At 46.6% G+C, this 18,518-nt stretch overlaps 1 protein-coding gene across 1 annotated transcript in view; it reads right to left on the bottom strand.

Moving 5' to 3' along the window:
- LOC146075784 (complement C3-like) overlaps positions 1-18,518 on the bottom strand; it is a 172,236-nt gene that overhangs the window by 121,271 nt on the left and 32,447 nt on the right. The window contains exon 3 of the mRNA XM_083185378.1: positions 2,013-2,175. Within this exon, the coding sequence (XP_083041504.1) occupies positions 2,013-2,175 (163 nt within the window). The remainder of the gene's footprint in view (positions 1-2,012; positions 2,176-18,518) is intronic.

The raw sequence follows: 18,518 nt of genomic DNA, 5'->3' as shown, positions 1-18,518 counted from the left end.
CGTATATTGAAAAAAAAAAAAAAATCACATGGCAGAAAATCGCACCCTATCACATCTCACCACTGGGCTCAATGGGCAGCTGCCCACAGACCTAAAATTCTAGGGGCCTTCGAGCAGGCATGAGCTGGGAGCATTTGCCCCTTAGCCATTGCCCCCATGCCCTATTAGGAGACAGGTAGTAAATGCTGGGTGACAGCGCTAAGGCACCCGTATTAAAATAATAACATATTTCATCACATTGCATTAAAAACAATATAAACAATATAAACATGAAAATAAAAGATAAATTCGAGGACTGTAAATGTGAAAATATCACATTTAATACAAATAAATATTCACCCACTGGGCATCCACATATGCTGTTACATCATCTTCACAATTGTAGCCGAACCAGCCCTGCACTCCGCCAAGTGTGAGGGTATTGCCAACAGCCCTTCCCGACCAACTCAGCCCTGCACTCCGCCAAGTGTGAGGGCACCGCCAACAGCCCACCAGGACCAAACTCTTCTTGTCATCCTACCTGTCCACCTTCCAATCTGTGAACATCTCCGGAGGACAGGGATGTGCTATCCCCCCGTGGCTGACAGGTTTTGGGGATCTGCACATTTAACACTTTGGAAGATAGTGGTGTGCTATCCCCCTGTGGCTCTATGGCTCCAGGGCACCTGGAAACACTACCAAAGACCACCACCATTGGGCCTCATAGTAACGGACTTCTACATAAGAACAACATTCACAGCATTCAATGTGGAACCAGTGGGTGAATATTAACTTGTATTATATGTGATATTTTTACATTTACATTCCTCGATTTATCTTTTATTTTCGTGTTTATATTGTTTTTAATGCAATGTGATTAAATATGTCATTATTTTAATACTGGTGTCTTAGCGCTGTCACCCACCATTGTTTTTTCTTGTCTTTGACTGGGGGAGTTTTGCACTACCCCCAGTAATTGTGATAGCAGCTAGTTGTCACATCAGCACACTGCGGAGCGCACCCTTCATATCACTTATATACCTTTTAGGTAGTGAATGCTGTCTGGCTGCTCTGGTTAGTGACATCTACAGAGAGGCTAGGCAGCATTCACTATTTACAACCCAGCCTGAAGAAAGACAGTAAATGTTGATTGGTGGATGTCTGGAGCCACCAGTAAGAGTGCAGCATTCTCTTCCTCCCTTATTTAGCTTGCAGCAAGATAGTGAATAGCTGTAAGCATGCTGATTGGTACAGATGGAGCACAGTTCATTCAGCCGGGGGGCTGGTGATAGAATCGCAAACCACCAGTCCCTGCTATCCACCAGAAGGGGGCACGGGCACACAAGACACTCTTGCGCCCTATTCATACGGAGCTCTACGCCACCTCCCTGCACCCCTCCCCCCCCAATCTTGCCCGTCTCCCTGAAGCGGAGATGGGCAGGGATTCCACCGGCCACCGCCGAGTGACAGGGACACACATGCGTGTGAGATGCTCGCGCGTCCCCATCAGCGATTCCCTGCATTGAATGAGAGATACTCCATCTGTAGATAGCTAGAGTTATTAACCAATCAGAGTGCTTACTGTCAGCAGCGGCTCCTACATTGGTGTATAGAGCCACGCCCGCCCTTCCACTGTTGCCGCTGCTGCTCCCTGCAGCCATTGTCCCACCCCCTGCTAGTCACCACTGTGGTCCCAGGACTAACGCATGTGCATCATCGTCCTCAGTACTGCCCATGCACCTACCCCCAGCTTCTATGGGATGCTTAATCAAAAGTTAAATCATGGTCATGGCACCTGTATACTACAGATGACAGGTACCATGACTGGGGCATGTGCAGTATCAGCCTTAGTACTGTACATGTGCATACCCCAGATTCTATGGGCTGCAGCTGAAGCAGCCCATACAGGCATCCTGTAGGAAGGGAATACCTCCCAATGGGACTGCCTTGGGTGACTGGCAAGTCAGACTTCAATGCTGTTAACGCAGCCATGTTCAGTTTCAGCCCAATGTTGTATATCTGCAGCTCCTTACCTGTGGTTCCGGGCGTGTAGATGGTCTTGTCGGTCTGTATGAATATATATCCGCTCTGAAAGGAGACCAGCACCACTTTCTCCAGGTTACAGCTAGGGGACCGCACAGAGACATAGACAAACTGCTTCTTAGTTGGGTCTGGGTCCAAAGTTTTGGATGGAATCTACAATACATGAACATTCCCGAAAATGAACACAGTGGAACAGTGTGTACAGTAATCTGTCATATATCAGTGTTACGTGTGTACAGTAATCTGTCATATATCAGTGTTACGTGTGTACAGTAAGCTGTCATATATCAGTGTTACGTGTGTACAGTAAGCTGTCCTATATCAGTGTTACGTGTGTACAGTAAGATGTGTTATATCAGTGCTACGGGAGTACAGTAAGCTGTCATATATCAGTGTTATGTGTGTACAGTGATCTGTCATATATCAGTGTTACGTGTGTACAGTAATCTGTCATATAACAGTGTTACGTGTGTACAGTAAGCTGTCCTATATCGGTGTTACGTGTGTACAGTAAGCTGTTATATATCAGTGCTACGTGTGTACAGTAAGCTGTCCTATATCAGTGCTACGTGTGTACAGTAAGCTGTCCTATATCAGTGTTACGTGTGTACAGTAAGCCGTTATATATCAGTGTTACGGATGTACATGTCATATATCAGTTACGTGTGTACAGTAATCTGTCATATATCATTGTTACGTGTGTACAGTACACGGTCATATATCTGTGTTACGTGTACAGTAAGCTGTCATATATCTGAGTTACGTGAGTACCGTAAGCTGTCATATATCAGTGTTACGTGTGTACAGTAAGATGTGTTATATCAGTGTTACGGGTGTACAGTAATCTGTCATATATCAGTGTTACGTGTGTACAGTAAGCGGACATATATCAGTGATACGTGTGTACAGTAATCTGTCATATATCATTGTTACATGTGTACAGTAAGCTGTCATATGTCTGTGTTACGTGTGTAAAGTAAGCTGTCCTATCTCATTGTTACGTGTGTACAGTAAGATGTCCTATATCATTGTTATGTGTGTATAGGAAGCTGTCATATACTGTATCAGTGTTACGTGTGTACAGTAAACTGTCCTAAATCAGTGTTACGTGTGTACAGTAAGCTGTCATATATCAGTGTTACGTGTGTACTATAAGCTGTCCTATATCAGTGTTACGTGTGAACAGTAAGATGTCCTATATCAGTGTTACGTGTGTACAGTAAGCTGTCATATATCAGTGTTACGTGTGTACAGTAAGCTGTGCTATATCAGTGTTACGTGTGTAAAGTAAGATGTGCTATATCAGTGTTACGTGTGTACAGTAAGCTGTCCTATATCAGTGTTACGTGTGTACTGTAAGCTGTCATATATCAGTGCTACGTGTGTACAGTGAGATGTGCTATATCAGTGTTACGTGTACAGTAAGCTGTCCTATTTCAGTGTTACATGTGTACAGTAAGCTTTCATATATCAGTGTTACGTGTGTACAGTAAGCTGTCATATATCAGTGTTACATGTGTACAGTAAGCTGTCATATATCAGTGTTACATGTGTACAGTAAGCTGTCAGATCAGTGTTACGTGTGTACAGTAAGCTGACATATATCAGTTTTACGTGTGTACAGTATGCTGTCCTATTTCAGTGTTACATGTGTACAGGAAGCTTTCATATATCAGTGTTACGTGTGTACAGTAAGCTGTACTATATCAGTGTTACGTGTGTACAGTAAGCTGTCATATATCAGTGTTACGTGTGTACAGTAAGCTGTCATATATCAGTGTTACGTGTATACAGTAAGCTGTTATATATCAGTGTTACGTGTGTACAGTAAGCTGTTATACAGTATATCATTGTTACGTGTGTACAGTAAGCTGTCCTTAATCAGTGTTACGTGTGTACAGTAAGCTGTTATATATCAGTGTTACGTGTGTACAGTAAGCTGTACTATATCAGTGTTACGTGTGTACAGTAATCTGTCATATATCAGTGTTACGTGTGTACAGTAATCTGTCCTATATCAGTGTTACGTGTGTACAGTAAGCTGTCATATATCAGTGTTACGTGTGTAAAGTAATATGTGTTATATCAGTGCTACGTGTGTACAGTAAGCTGTCCTATATCAGTTTTAAGTGTGTACAGTAAGCTGTCCTATATCAGTGTTACGTGTGTACAGTAATCTGTCATATATCAGTGTTACGTGAGTACAGTAAGCTGTCATATCAGTGTTATGTGTGTACAGTGATCTGTCATATATCAGTGTTACGTGTGTACAGTAAGATGTGTTATATCAGTGTTACGTGTGTACAGTAATCTGTCATATAACAGTGTTACGTGTGTACAGTAAGCTGTCCTATATCAGTATTACGTGTGTACAGTAAGATGTTATATATCAGTGTTATGTGTGTACAGTAAGCTGTTATATATCAGTGTTATGGATATATATCAGTGTTATGAATGTACATGTCATATATCAGTTACGTGTGTACAGTAATCTGTCTTATATCATTGTTACGTGTGTACAGTAAACGGTCATATATATCTGTGTTACGTGTACAGTAAGCTGTCATATATCTGAGTTACGTGTGTACTGTAAGCTGTCATATCAGTATTACGTGTGTACAGTAAGATGTGTTATATCAGTGTTATGGGTGTACAGTAATCTGTCATATATCAGTGTTACGTGTGTACAGTAAGCGGACATATAATAGTGATACGTGTGTACAGTAATCTGTCATATATCATTGTTACATGTGTACAGTAAGCTGTCATATATCAGTGTTACGTGTGTACAGTAATATGTGTTATATCAGTGCTACGTGTGTACAGTAAGCTGTCCTATATCAGTTTTAAGTGTGTACAGTAAGCTGTCCTATATCAGTGTTACGTGTGTACAGTAATCTGTCATATATCAGTGTTACGTGAGTACAGTAAGCTGTCATATCAGTGTTATGTGTGTACAGTGATCTGTCATATATCAGTGTTACGTGTGTACAGTAAGATGTGTTATATCAGTGTTACGTGTGTACAGTAATCTGTCATATAACAGTGTTACGTGTGTACAGTAAGCTGTCCTATATCAGTATTACGTGTGTACAGTAAGATGTTATATATCAGTGTTACGTGTGTACAGTAAGCTGTTATATATCAGTGTTATGGATATATATCAGTGTTATGGATGTACATGTCATATATCAGTTACGTGTGTACAGTAATCTGTCATATATCATTGTTACGTGTATACAGGAAACGGTCATATATATCTGTGTTACGTGTACAGTAAGCTGTCATATATCTGAGTTACGTGTGTACTGTAAGCTGTCATATCAGTATTACGTGTGTACAGTAAGATGTGTTATATCAGTGTTACGGGTGTACAGTAATCTGTCATATATCAGTGTTACGTGTGTACAGTAAGCGGACATATATCAGTGATACGTGTGTACAGTAATCTGTCATATATCATTGTTACATGTGTACAGTAAGCTGTCATATGTCTGTGTTACGTGTGTAAAGTAAGCTGTCCTATCTCATTGTTACGTGTTTACAGTAAGATGTCCTATATCATTCTTATGTGTGTGTATAGGAAGCTGTCATATACTGTATCAGTGTTACGTGTGTACAGTAAGCTGTCCTATATCAGTGTTACGTGTGTACAGTAAGCTGTCCTAAATAAGTGTTACGTGTGTACAGGAAGCTGTCATATATCAGTGTTACGTGTGTACAGTAAGCTGTCATATATCAGTGTTACATGTGTACAGTAAGCTGTCATATATCAGTGTTACGTGTGTACAGTAAGCTGTCATATATCAGTGTTACGTGTGTACAGTAAGCTGTCATATATCAGTGTTACGTGTGTACAGTAAGCTGTAGTATATCAGTGTTACGTGTGTACAGTAAGCTGTCATATATCAGTGTTACGTGTGTACAGTAAGCTGTTATATATATTAGTGTTACGTGTGTACAGTAAGCTGTTATACAGTATATCAGTGTTACGTGTGTACAGTAAGCTGTCCTATATCAGTGTTACGTGTGTACAGTAAGATGTATTGAATCAGTGTTACGTGTGTACAGATATCTGTCATATATCAGTGTTACGTGTGTACAGTAATCTGTCCTATATCAGTGTTACGTGTGTACAGTAAGCTGTCATATATCAGTGTTACGTGTGTACAGTAATCTGTCCTATATCAGTGTTACGTGTGTACAGTAAGCTGTCCTATATCAGTGTTACGTGTGTACAGTAAGCTGTCATATATCAGTGTTACGTGTGTACAGTAAGCTGTCATATATCAGTGTTACGTGTGTACAGTAATCTGTCATATATTAGTGTTACGTGTGTACAGTAAGCTGTCATATATCAGTGTTACGTGTGTACAGTAAGATGTGTTATATCAGTGTTACGTGTGTACAGTAATCTGTCATATATCAGTGTTACATGTGTACAGTAATCTGTCATATATCAGTGTTACATGTGTACTGTAAGCTGTCATATATCAGTGTTACGTGTGTACAGTAAGATGTGTTATATCAGTGTTACATGTGTACAGTAAGCTGTCCTATATCAGTGTTACGTGTGTACAGTAAGCTGTCATATATCAGTGTTACGTGTGTACAGTAAGCTGTCATATATCAGTGCTACGTTTGTACAGTAAACTGTCATATACAGTACCAGTGTTACGTGTGTACAGTAAGCTGTCCTATATCAGCGTTACGTGTGTACAGTAAGATGTGTTATATCAGTGTTACGTGTGTACAGTGATCTGTCATATATCAGTGTTACTTGTGTACAGTAAGATGTGTTATATCAGTGTTACGTGTGTACAGTAATATGTCATATATCAGTGTTACGTGTGTACAGTAATCTGTCATATATCAGTGTTACGTGTGTACAGTAAGATGAGTTATATCAGTGCTACGTGTGTACAGTAAGCTGTCATATATCAGTGTTACGTGTGTACAGTAATCTGTCATATATCAGTGTTACGTGTGTATAGTAAGCTGTCATATATCAGTCTTACGTGTGTACAGTAAGATGTGTTATATCAGTGTTACGTGTGTACAGTAAACTGTCATATATCAGTGTTATGTGTGTACGGTAAGATGTCCTATATCAGTGTTACGTGTGTACAGTAAGATGTGTTATATCAGTGTTACGTATGTACAGTAAGCTGTCATATATCAGTGTTACGTGTGTACAGTAAGCAGTCATATATCAGTGTTACGTTTGTACAGTAAACTGTCATATACAGTACCAGTGTTACGTGTGTACAGTAAGCTGTCCTGTATCAGCGTTACGTGTGTACAGTAAGTTGTCATATATAAATGTTATGGATGTACAGTAAACTGTTATATATCGGTGTTACGTGTGTACAGTAAACTGTCATATATCAGTGTTACGTGTGTACAGTAAGCTGTCCTATATCAGTGTTATGTGTGTACAGTAAGATGTGTTATGTGTGTACAGTAATCTGTCATATATCATTGTTACATGTTTACAGTAAGCTGTCATATCAGTGTTACGTGTGTACAGTAAGATGTGCTATATCAGTGTTACGTGTGTACAGTAAGCTGTCCTATATCAGTGTTACGTGTGTACAGTAAGCTGTTATATATCAGTGTTATGGATGTACATGTCATATATCAGTTACGTGTGTACAGTAATCTGTCATATATCATTGTTACGTGTGTACAGTAATCTGTCATATATCATTGTTACATGTGTACAGTAAGCTGTTATATATCAGTGTTATGTGTGTACAGTAAGCTGTCATATATCAGTGTTACGTGTGTACAGTAAGCTGTCCTATATCAGTGCTACGTGTGTACAGTAAGCTGTCATATCAGTGTTATGTGTGTACAGTAAGCTGTCCTATATCAGTGTTACGTGTGTACAGTAAGCTGTCATATATCAGTGTTACGTGTGTACAGTAATCTGTTATATATCAGTGTTACGTGTGTACAGTAAACTGTCCTATATCATTGTTACATGTGTATAGTAATCTGTTATATATCAGTGTTACGTGTGTACGGTAAGCTGTCATATATCAGTGTTACGTGTGTACAGTAATCTGTTATATATCAGTGCTACGTGTGTACAGTAAGCTGTCATATATCAGTGTTACGTGTGTACAGTAATCTGTTATATATCAGTGTTACGTGTGTACAGTAAGCTGTCATATATCAGTGTTACGTGTGTACAGTAATCTGTTATACTGTATATCAGTGTTACGTGTGTACAGTAAACTGTCCTATATCATTGTTACATGTGTACAGTAAGCTGTCATATATCAATGCTATGTGTGTACAGTAACCTGTCATATATCAGTGCTGTGTACAGTACGTTATCATATCAGTGTTACATGTGTGCAGTAAGCTGTCATATATTAGTGTTACATGTGTACAGTAAGCTGTCCTATATCATTGTTACATGTGTACAATAACCTGTCATATTTTATTGTTATAGTGTACAGTAAGCTGTCATATATCAGTGTTACGTGTGTACAATAATAAGCGTACATATATCAGTGTTACGTGTGTACAGTAAGCTGTCATATATCAGTGTTACATGTGTACAGTAAGCTGCCATATATCAGTGTTACGTGTGTACAATAATAAGCGTACATATATCAGTATTACGTGTGTACAGTAAGCTGTCATATATCAGTGTTACATGTGTACAGTGTAGCTCTCATATAATGGCATTTAAAATGACAAAAGATAATGGATCAATGTCAAAACAAAATGATGGGGTAGTATGTCCCTGCCTCTTGTAAGACAGGGACGTGCAGTCAGGGGAGGCAGGGGAGGCAGTGCCTCCCCTGTCATTAATGATTAAAACAATACAAAGAAGATACTTATGACACAAATTCTGTGTCATAAGTATCTTCTTTATATTAATTTAATCATTTGCATTGTTATATAATGTTTAAATTCAAATCGGAGGCACCTTAAGCGGTGCCTCCTGCTTCCCATTATATTAGCTGGAAGCAGGGGGCAGGCAGGGGGCTGAAACAAGCGGCGGGCTGTAAAAGCCCATTTAAAAACCTATTGAAAGCGGCACCGTTACAAGTGCCTCAGTGACAGGGGATATGCTTTCAGCCAATATGAAAGCTTGCCCCTGTCACTGTAGCCGATGTGATTGGGCACAGGCAGCAGCGCTCAAGTGGACTTCCGCTGCCGCACAGACTGTCATTATTTTTTTTTAAAGATAGCGGCAAGTCCAGGATCGTCCCGAGTGGGACAGCGGCAGTAACACACTCATCTACCAGGCTATCTGGGTGCTGTCATACTCCCTGCCACAGCCGCAGAGTCACGCACCTGTTCCACAAAGCCAGGACACGGGGCAGTGACTGAGGCTGCTAACCGGAGACCAGGCAGTAAGGAGAAGGAGACTTGCAGTCAGTGAGTACTCACACAGCTGCCTGCACGGCAGAGACCGCTTAATCCATCCTGCACCCGTGTTGTACTGCACAATCTAAGGCTGCGGAGGAGGACACGGTCCGGTGTCAGCGGCGCGGGGGGGGGGGGGAGGTTGGGGTGAGGTTTGAGGGGGTGCGATGGTGGCTGTGACAGTGCCTCTCTGTTCACAGCCACCACCGCACGTCAATGTTGTAAGACACTTTAAAATCTCCTCCGGCAGTCTTATAGTAGAGGCAGGGTTAAATCTTCTCCTAGTTTACAGAGCACAAACTCAAAAACACTCACACAGCACACACACAGAACTCGCACACAGAGCATGCACAGCTGCCTCACTGAGGTGTGACTAATTAATGTAGTGCTATAGGAGGGCACTTAAGCTGTGTACACACGGGGTTGATATATTGCTGAGCTCAGTGTCTCCTTTTCATCAGCGACCAGAGATGGTCGCTGATGAAAGGGAATCTCTGCCGGGGATCCACAGAGGGAATCAAGAAGCTCCTGCGACCAGCGCTCATAAGGGGGCTAAAAACGGGAGGGTGCACCCTGCGATTTATCGCTGGTGCACACTCCAATCGCTGGCAATATGGTCCTTCAGCGACCATATTGCCAGTGATTATAGCCCATGTGTATGCACCTTTAAATGCACTGTCTGGTGTTGGTGTCAGTGTATCTGATGCTGTGTAAGTTGGCCAGCCACAAGGCAGATGACCGTGTATAGCCAGTGACAGCATCGCGGGAATATTTGGCTGAATCGTACTGTTTTTGTTCCATCCTGAGAATTAGGTGAATAAACTATTTCTTTATTTTATTTACAGTTTCTTATATAGCGCAGCAGATTCCGTTGCGCTTTATAACTGATGACAACACTGAAAAACAAACTGGGTAAAACAGACAGACATAGAGGTTGGAGGGCCCTGCTGCAAGCTTACAATCTATAGCCTGGTGGTTTAGCAAATACCCCTGCAAACATTCAGTTAATGCCGTAGGAATACCTCCCAACTTTGAGGAGGGATACTGGTGTGCGCCAGAAGTGGGTGTGGCCTGGCAGGAAGGGGGCGTGGCCTATACTTGTGATGCTCCCACGAGGTCCCGCAACCCGGTTCACTGCTGTGGGGGCATGAATAGATGCTGCGTGCATCTACTCACAGGTGACAGTGGTCACTGATGACAGCGGGGACTCCCAACTGCCCCCCCACACCATGGGAAACTGCCGGCCTCGGGTACGATGTAGGAACGTCCCTAAAAGATGGGACGTTCCCACGGAAAGTGACACAGTTGGAAGGCATGCCATATATGCCACAACCTTCTTCTTGCATAAACCATTTAGCAGTGTTAATGATTTTGTATTGTAAAAATAGGTAAGATAAAACAAAGTCGTATATAGTTGAGCATCATTTGATAAGTTCAGATGTCACTATTGGGGGAGGAGGTAGTGAGAGGGATATGAGGTTAGTAGACAGTGAGAGGGATATGAAGGGAGGAGGAAGTGAGATCGATATGGAGGGAGGAGGCTGTGAGAGGGATAGGGAGGAAAGAGGTAGTGAGAGGGATATGGAGGGAGAGGTAGTGAGAGGGATATGGAGGGATGAAGTAGTGAGAGATATGGAGGGAGGAGGCAGTGAGAGGGATATGGAGGGAGGAGGCAGTGAGAGGGATATGGAGGGAGGAGGCAGTGAGAGGGATATGGAGGGAGGAGGAGGCAGTAAGAGGGATATGGAGGGAGAAGGCAGTGAGATGGAAAAGGAGGGAAGAGGTAGTGAGAGGGATATGGAGGGAGGAGGTGGTGAGAGGGATATGGAGGGAGGAGGCAGTGAGAGCGATATGGAGGGAGGAGGCAGTGAACAATATATGGAGGGAGGAGGAGGCAGTGAGAGGGATATGGAGGGAGGAGGCAGTGAGAGGGATATGGAGGGATGACGTAGTGAGAGATATGGAGGGATAAGGCAGTGAGAGGGATATGGAGGGAGGAGGTAGTGAGAGGGATATGGAGGGAGGAGGCGGTGAGAGGGATATGGAGGGAGGAGGCAGTGAGAGGGATATGGAGGGAGGAGGAGGCAGTAAGAGGGATATGGAGGGAGAAGGCAGTGAGATGGATAAGGAGGGAGGAGGTAGTGAGAGGGATATGAAGGGAGGAGGCAGTGAGAGGGCTATGGAGGAGGCAGTGAGAGGGATATGGAGGGAAGAAGTAGTGAGAGGGATATGGAGGGAGGAGGTAGTGAGAGAGATATGGAGGGATGAGGTAGTGAGAGAGATATGGAGGGAAGAGGTAGTGAGAGGGATATGGAGGGAGGAGGCAGTGAGAGGGATATGGAGGGAGGAGGTAGTGAGATGGATATGGAGGTAGGAGGTAGTGAGAGGGATATGGAGGGAGTGTCAGTGAGATGGATATGGAGGGATGAGGCAGTGAGAGCGATATGGAGGGAGGAGAAAGTGAGAGGGATATGGAGGGTGGAGGCAGTGAGATGGATATGGAGGGAGGAGGTAGTGAGAGGGATATGGAGGGAGGAGGCAGTGAGAAGGATATGGAGGGAGGAGGCAGTGAGAGGGATATGGAGGGAGGAGGCAGTGAGAGGGATATGGAGGGAGGAGGCAGTGAGAGGGATATGGAGGGAGGAGGCAGTGAGAGGGATATGGAGGGAGGAGGAGGCAGTAAGAGGGATATGGAGGGAGAAGGCAGTGAGATGGAAAAGGAGGGAAGAGGTAGTGAGAGGGATATGGAGGGAGGAGGTGGTGAGAGGGATATGGAGGGAGGAGGCAGTGAGAGCGATATGGAGGGAGGAGGCAGTGAACAATATATGGAGGGAGGAGGAGGCAGTGAGAGGGATATGGAGGGAGGAGGCAGTGAGAGGGATATGGAGGGATGACGTAGTGAGAGATATGGAGGGATAAGGCAGTGAGAGGGATATGGAGGGAGTAGGTAGTGAGAGGGATATGGAGGGAGGAGGTGGTGAGAGGGATTTGGAGGGAGGAGGCGGTGAGAGGGATATGGAGGGAGGAGGCAGTGAGAGGGATATGGAGGGAGGAGGAGGCAGTAAGAGGGATATGGAGGGAGAAGGCAGTGAGATGGATAAGGAGGGAGGAGGTAGTGAGAGGGATATGAAGGGAGGAGGCAGTGAGAGGGCTATGGAGGAGGCAGTGAGAGGGATATGGAGGGAAGAAGTAGTGAGAGGGATATGGAGGGAGGAGGTAGTGAGAGAGATATGGAGGGATGAGGTAGTGAGAGAGATATGGAGGGAAGAGGTAGTGAGAGGGATATGGAGGGAGGAGGCAGTGAGAGGGATATGGAGGGAGGAGGTAGTGAGATGGATATGGAGGTAGGAGGTAGTGAGAGGGATATGGAGGGAGTGTCAGTGAGATGGATATGGAGGGATGAGGCAGTGAGAGCGATATGGAGGGAGGAGAAAGTGAGAGGGATATGGAGGGTGGAGGCAGTGAGATGGATATGGAGGGAGGAGGTAGTGAGAGGGATATGGAGGGAGTGACAGTGAGATGGATATGGAGGGTGGAGGCGGTGAGAGGGATATGGAGGGTGCAGGCAGTGAGAGGGATATGGAGGGAGGAGGCGGTGAGAGGGATATGGAGGGAGGAGGCGGTGAGAGGGATATGGAGGGAGGAGGCAGTGAACAAGATATGGAGGGAGGAGGAGGCAGTAAGAGGGATATGGAAGGAGGAGGCAGTGAGATGGATATGGAGGGAGGAGGCGGTAAGAGGGATATGGAGGGAGGAGACAGTGAGAGGGAAATGGAGGGAGGTGGAGGCAGTAAGAGGGATATGGAGGGAGAAGGCAGTGAGATGGATATGGAGGGAGGAGGTAGTGAGAGGGATATGGAGGGAGGAGGCAGTGAGAGCGATATGGAGGGAGGAGGCAGTGAACAAGATATGGAGGGAGGAGGAGGCAGTAAGAGGGATATGGAAGGAGGAGGCAGTGAGATGGATATGGAGGGAGGAGGCGGTAAGACGGATATGGAGGGAGGAGACAGTGAGAGGGAAATGGAGGGAGGTGGAGGCAGTAAGAGGGATATGGAGGGAGAAGGCAGTGAGATGGATATGGAGGGAGGAGGTAGTGAGAGGGATATGGAGGGAGGAGGTAGTGAGAGGGATATGGAGGGAGGAGGCAGTGAGAGGGATATGGAGGGAGGAGGTAGTGAGAGGGATATGGAGGGAGGAGGTAGTGAGAGGGATATGGAGGGAGAAAGGTAGTGAGATGGATATGGAGGGAGGAGGTAGTGAGAGGGGAATGGAGGGAGGAGGCAGTGAGAGGGATATGAGGTTAACAGACAGTGAGAGGGATATGGAGGGAAGAGGAAGTGAGAGGGATATGGAGGGAGGAGGCAGTGAGAGGGATATGGAGGGAAGAGGTAGTGAGAGGGATATGGAGGGAGGAGGCGGTGAGAGGGATATGGAGGGAGGAGGCAGTGAGAGGGATATGGAGGGAGGAGGAGGCAGTAAGAGGGATATGGAGGGAGAAGGCAGTGAGATGGAAAAGGAGGGAAGAGGTAGTGAGAGGGATATGGAGGGAGGAGGTGGTGAGATGGATAAGGAGGGAGGAGGTAGTGAGAGGGATATGAAGGGAGGAGGCAGTGAGAGGGCTATGGAGGAGGCAGTGAGAGGGATATGGAGGGAAGAAGTAGTGAGAGGGATATGGAGGGAGGAGGTAGTGAGAGAGATATGGAGGGATGAGGTAGTGAGAGAGATATGGAGGGAAGAGGTAGTGAGAGGGATATGGAGGGAGGAGGCAGTGAGAGGGATATGGAGGGAGGAGGTAGTGAGATGGATATGGAGGTAGGAGGTAGTGAGAGGGATATGGAGGGAGTGACAGTGAGATGGATATGAAGGGATGAGGCAGTGAGAGCGATATGGAGGGAGGAGAAAGTGAGAGGGATATGGAGGGTGGAGGCAGTGAGATGGATATGGAGGGAGGAGGTAGTGAGAGGGATATGGATTGAGGAGGCAGTGAAAGGGATATGGAGGGTGCAGGCAGTGAGAGGGATATGGAGGGAGGAGGCGGTGAGAGGGATATGGAGGGAGGAGGCGGTGAGAGGGATATGGAGGGAGGAGGCGGTGAGAGGGATATGGAGGGAGGAGGCAGTGAGAGCGATATGGAGGGAGGAGGCAGTGAACAAGATATGGAGATAGGAGGAGGCAGTAAGAGGGATATGGAAGGAGGAGGCAGTGAGATGGATATGGAGGGAGGAGGCGGTAAGACGGATATGGAGGGAGGAGACAGTGAGAGGGAAATGGAGGGAGGTGGAGGCAGTAAGAGGGATATGGAGGGAGAAGGCAGTGAGATGGATATGGAGGGAGGAGGTAGTGAGAGGGATATGGAGGGAGGAGGTAGTGAGAGGGATATGGAGGGAGAAGGCAGTGAGAGGGATATAAAGGGAGGAGGTAGTGAGAGGGATATGGAGGGAGGAGGTAGTGAGAGGGATATGGAGGGAGAAAGGTAGTGAGATGGATATGGAGGGAGGAGGTAATGAGAGGGTTATGAAGGGAGTGGCAGTGAGATGGAAATGGAGGAATGAGGCAGTGAGAGGGATATGGAGGGAGGAGAAAGTGAGATGGATATGGAGGGAGGAGAAAGTGAGAGGGATATGGAGGGAGTGGCAGTGAGATGGATATGGAGGGATGAGGCAGTGAAAAGGATATGGAGGGAGGAGAAAGTGAGAGGGATATGGAGGGAGGAGAAAGGGAGAGGGATATGTAGGCAGGAGGCAGTGAGATGGATATGACGGGATGAGGCAGTGAGAGGGATATGGAAGGAGGAGGTAGTGAGAGGGATATGGATTGAGGAGGCAGTGAAAGGGATATGGAGGGTGGAGGCAGTGAGATAGATATGGAGGGATGAGGCAGTGAGATGGATATGGAGGGATGAGGCAGTGAGATGGATATGGAGGGAGGAGGCAGTAAGAGAGATATGGAGGGAAAAGGCAGTGAGAGAGGTCTGAACGGAGGAGGCAGTGAGGGATATGGAGGGAGGAGGCAGTGAAAGGGATATGGAGGGGGGAGGCAGTGAGAGGGATATGGAAGGAAAGGTATTGAGAGCGATATGGGGGAGGAGGTAGATAGAGATATATGGTGGAAGGAGGTATGGAGAGGGATATGGAGGGAGGAGGGAGGAGGCAGTGATAGGGAAATGGAGGGAGGAGGCAGTGATAGGTATATGAAGGGAGGAGGTAGTGCGAGGGATATGGAGGGAGGACGCAGGAGAGGAGGCAGTGATAGGGATATGGAGGGAGAGGTAGTGAGAGAGATATGGGGGGAGGGGGTAGTGAGAGAGATATGGGGGGAGGAGGTAGTGAGAGGGATTTTGAGGGAGGAGGTAGAGAGAGAGATATGGTGGGAGGAGGTAGGGAGAGGGATTTTGAGGGAGGGGACAGAGAGAGGGATTTTGAGGGAGGGACAGTGAGAGGGATATGGAGGGAGGGGCAGTAAGAGGGATACCTACCTCCATATCCCTCTTACTGCCCCATCCCTCCATATCCATCTCACTGTCCAGTGGCGTAACTATACATATTCCACACACCGCTATGCCCATTATACATATGCCACACACCGCAATGCCCAATATACATATGCCACACACCGCAATGCCCAATATACATATGCCACACACCGCAATGCCCAATATACATATGCCACACACCGCGATGCCCAATATACATATGCCACACACCGCGATGCCCAATATACATATGCCCCACACACCGCGATGCCCAATATACATATTCCACACACCGAAATGCCCAATATACATATTCCACACACCGCAATGCCCAATATACATATTCCACACACTGCTATGCCCAATATACATATTCCACACACTCCCCTCATGTATAAGCCCCGCCCCCTCATGGCCCGCTAATCCCAGCACTCACAGAGTCCCTACTACAGCCTCTCCAGGTGATGTGCAGAACACAGCAATCAGCCCCAGTCCAATCACGTAGCTGCAGCCTGACCTGGTCCCTGGCAGCAGGAGCATCCTTCCCGGCTGTGAAGTATATATGCAAACAGTGGAGCAGTGCTACATTAATGCACTGGTCGGGGCACATGGCACCCTGCCCCCAGCTACTGCGCAGCACCCTGCTGCCCCTAGAACTTCAGCCTCCCAAACCCATGTCTCCCCAGCCCACACTCACCCTGCTCTCGCTGCTCCATCTTCGTGGGCGGCATGGCTCCTCTTCAACGTCCCCCTCTCTTCAGTCATGTAGTAGGAGACCAAAGATTTCCTGGAGAATGCACGGGTGTGCACGGGTGGGTGGGTGGGGGGGGGGCGGCTGCCATCTGTGTTTAAGTGGGGATGGGGGGGTCATGGTGGAGACTGGAGAGGAGACAGCTCTGTGAGAGCCCGGGGGTGGGGAGGAGCAACGGCTTGCTTGCCTGCATGCTCACCACAGCTGCAGGCTGGTGCCTAGCTAGTACTGCCTACACGCGTCGCTATTGAACAGCTGAGATGCCGCTCGGCTCCCCCTGAACTGCTACGCAGCACCGGCTCAGCTGTCACTCAGCACAGCAGGGAGCCGGGAGCGAAGAGCTCTCTTAATTAATCCGATCTGCAGTACTGCACATCCCTCTCCCTGCTCTGCTGAGTGACAGCTGAGGTGGTGCTGTGTAGCAGTGCAGGGGTTCCGAGCGGCAGCAGGGGGGCCCTTAATCCGGCTCTAGGTTATGGAGTCACCTGTGACCTCTTCTAGGAGGGAAGGGGAGGAAGGTCCCGACTCCCGGGCAGAGGAGGGGGAGGAGATATCCACGGGAGGGGACATAAGTACGGGCTACAGACCTCACAGCGGCAGCCTCAGCGGATGTGAGAGGTGAAGTGGAGGTAGAGTTCCTGCTGCCGGCGCCGCGACAGCTTGGGACAGCGCCTCCCGAGTCCCTGCACTGCAGTTTATGTGCCTGGTGGAGCGCTCCCTGCAGACGGCGCCCCCGCTGCCGCACGCTCCCCCAAGCGGCAGCGGGGGCTGCCTTACGCTAGCTACGCCACTGTCACTGTCCCCTCCCTCAAAATCCCTCTCCCTACCTCCTCCCACCATATCTCTCTCTCTACCTCCTCCCCCCCCCCCCCACACGAAAATGTCAGCATGTGTTTTTCACATTTTTTTGTGTCCATGTGGAAACCTGATTACATGGACCCCCAATTAGTGCCACACATACCCTCACATATCTTGCTTCGCTCACCAAGCATTGGGCTTGGTGCATTTATTTGCTATGCACACTTTAGCATTCTCAGTTATACTCCACGTAGATGGTAAAGTATTAAAGTCCAAAAAATACAGAAGAGAAAATGTGAAAAACTCATGTCGAGCTTTTTCATGTATTATGTCAACATTTTGAGCATGTTGACCTTTAGGTATCAAACCTATTGACTGTCTATTAAGACACTGTTGTTATATTACCCTGGACCGAACTTGCATTGGAAGTAATGTGTTCTGTAACCATGTGTATACAGATTAAGACTCCCTTATCAGGAAAACATATGGGCCGATTCAGACCTGCTCAGTGATCAGCAAATTCGCCCTGGTTTTTGATGGTGGGGGCGTGCGCATGGTCGTTTATGTGCATGTGAACACCACAGAGTGAACTCCTTCGGTGAGTTTTACACTTTCTAGGGCATTCGCTAAATGATGGGCAGGTGGGGGGCGGTCGCTGGGGTCCGCCAAGAGTTTTATGGGTGTTCCCATAGAAATGCTGTGCATACCACTATGAATGCAGGCTGACATTTTATGACGTCAGTACCCGCCCCCATTTCCTCCATCACCGAGCAGGATAACAGTAAGTCCAGACTCATCTGTGCAGAGAGGAAAATCATTTTATATCGAGCGACCATCGAATCATTTTTCCTCTGTGCAGCTGCATGCTAACGGATGTGTATCGTGCTTGCATCGTGTCATGGGGATTCGCGATTGGCGGGGGTATGCGGAGCAAGATAATGTTTCAGAACCCCCACTTGCAGTATTTTTTACTTCTTATAGTAATGCTCCTTTCACATTATGCCACAAAAGCATGATTGGCCTTTACACATTGGGCCTGATTCAGCAATAATCGAACAACCGCGCCTGTTCATGGTAGGCAGTACA

This window comes from Crinia signifera, chromosome 4 (genome assembly GCF_055691185.1).
Source record: "Crinia signifera chromosome 4, ASM5569118v1, whole genome shotgun sequence".
In the NCBI taxonomy this organism is placed as follows: Eukaryota; Metazoa; Chordata; class Amphibia; order Anura; family Myobatrachidae; genus Crinia; species Crinia signifera.
The sequence above is the reverse complement of the archived record's forward strand: the minus strand, read 5'-3'. Positions and strand labels throughout refer to the sequence as shown.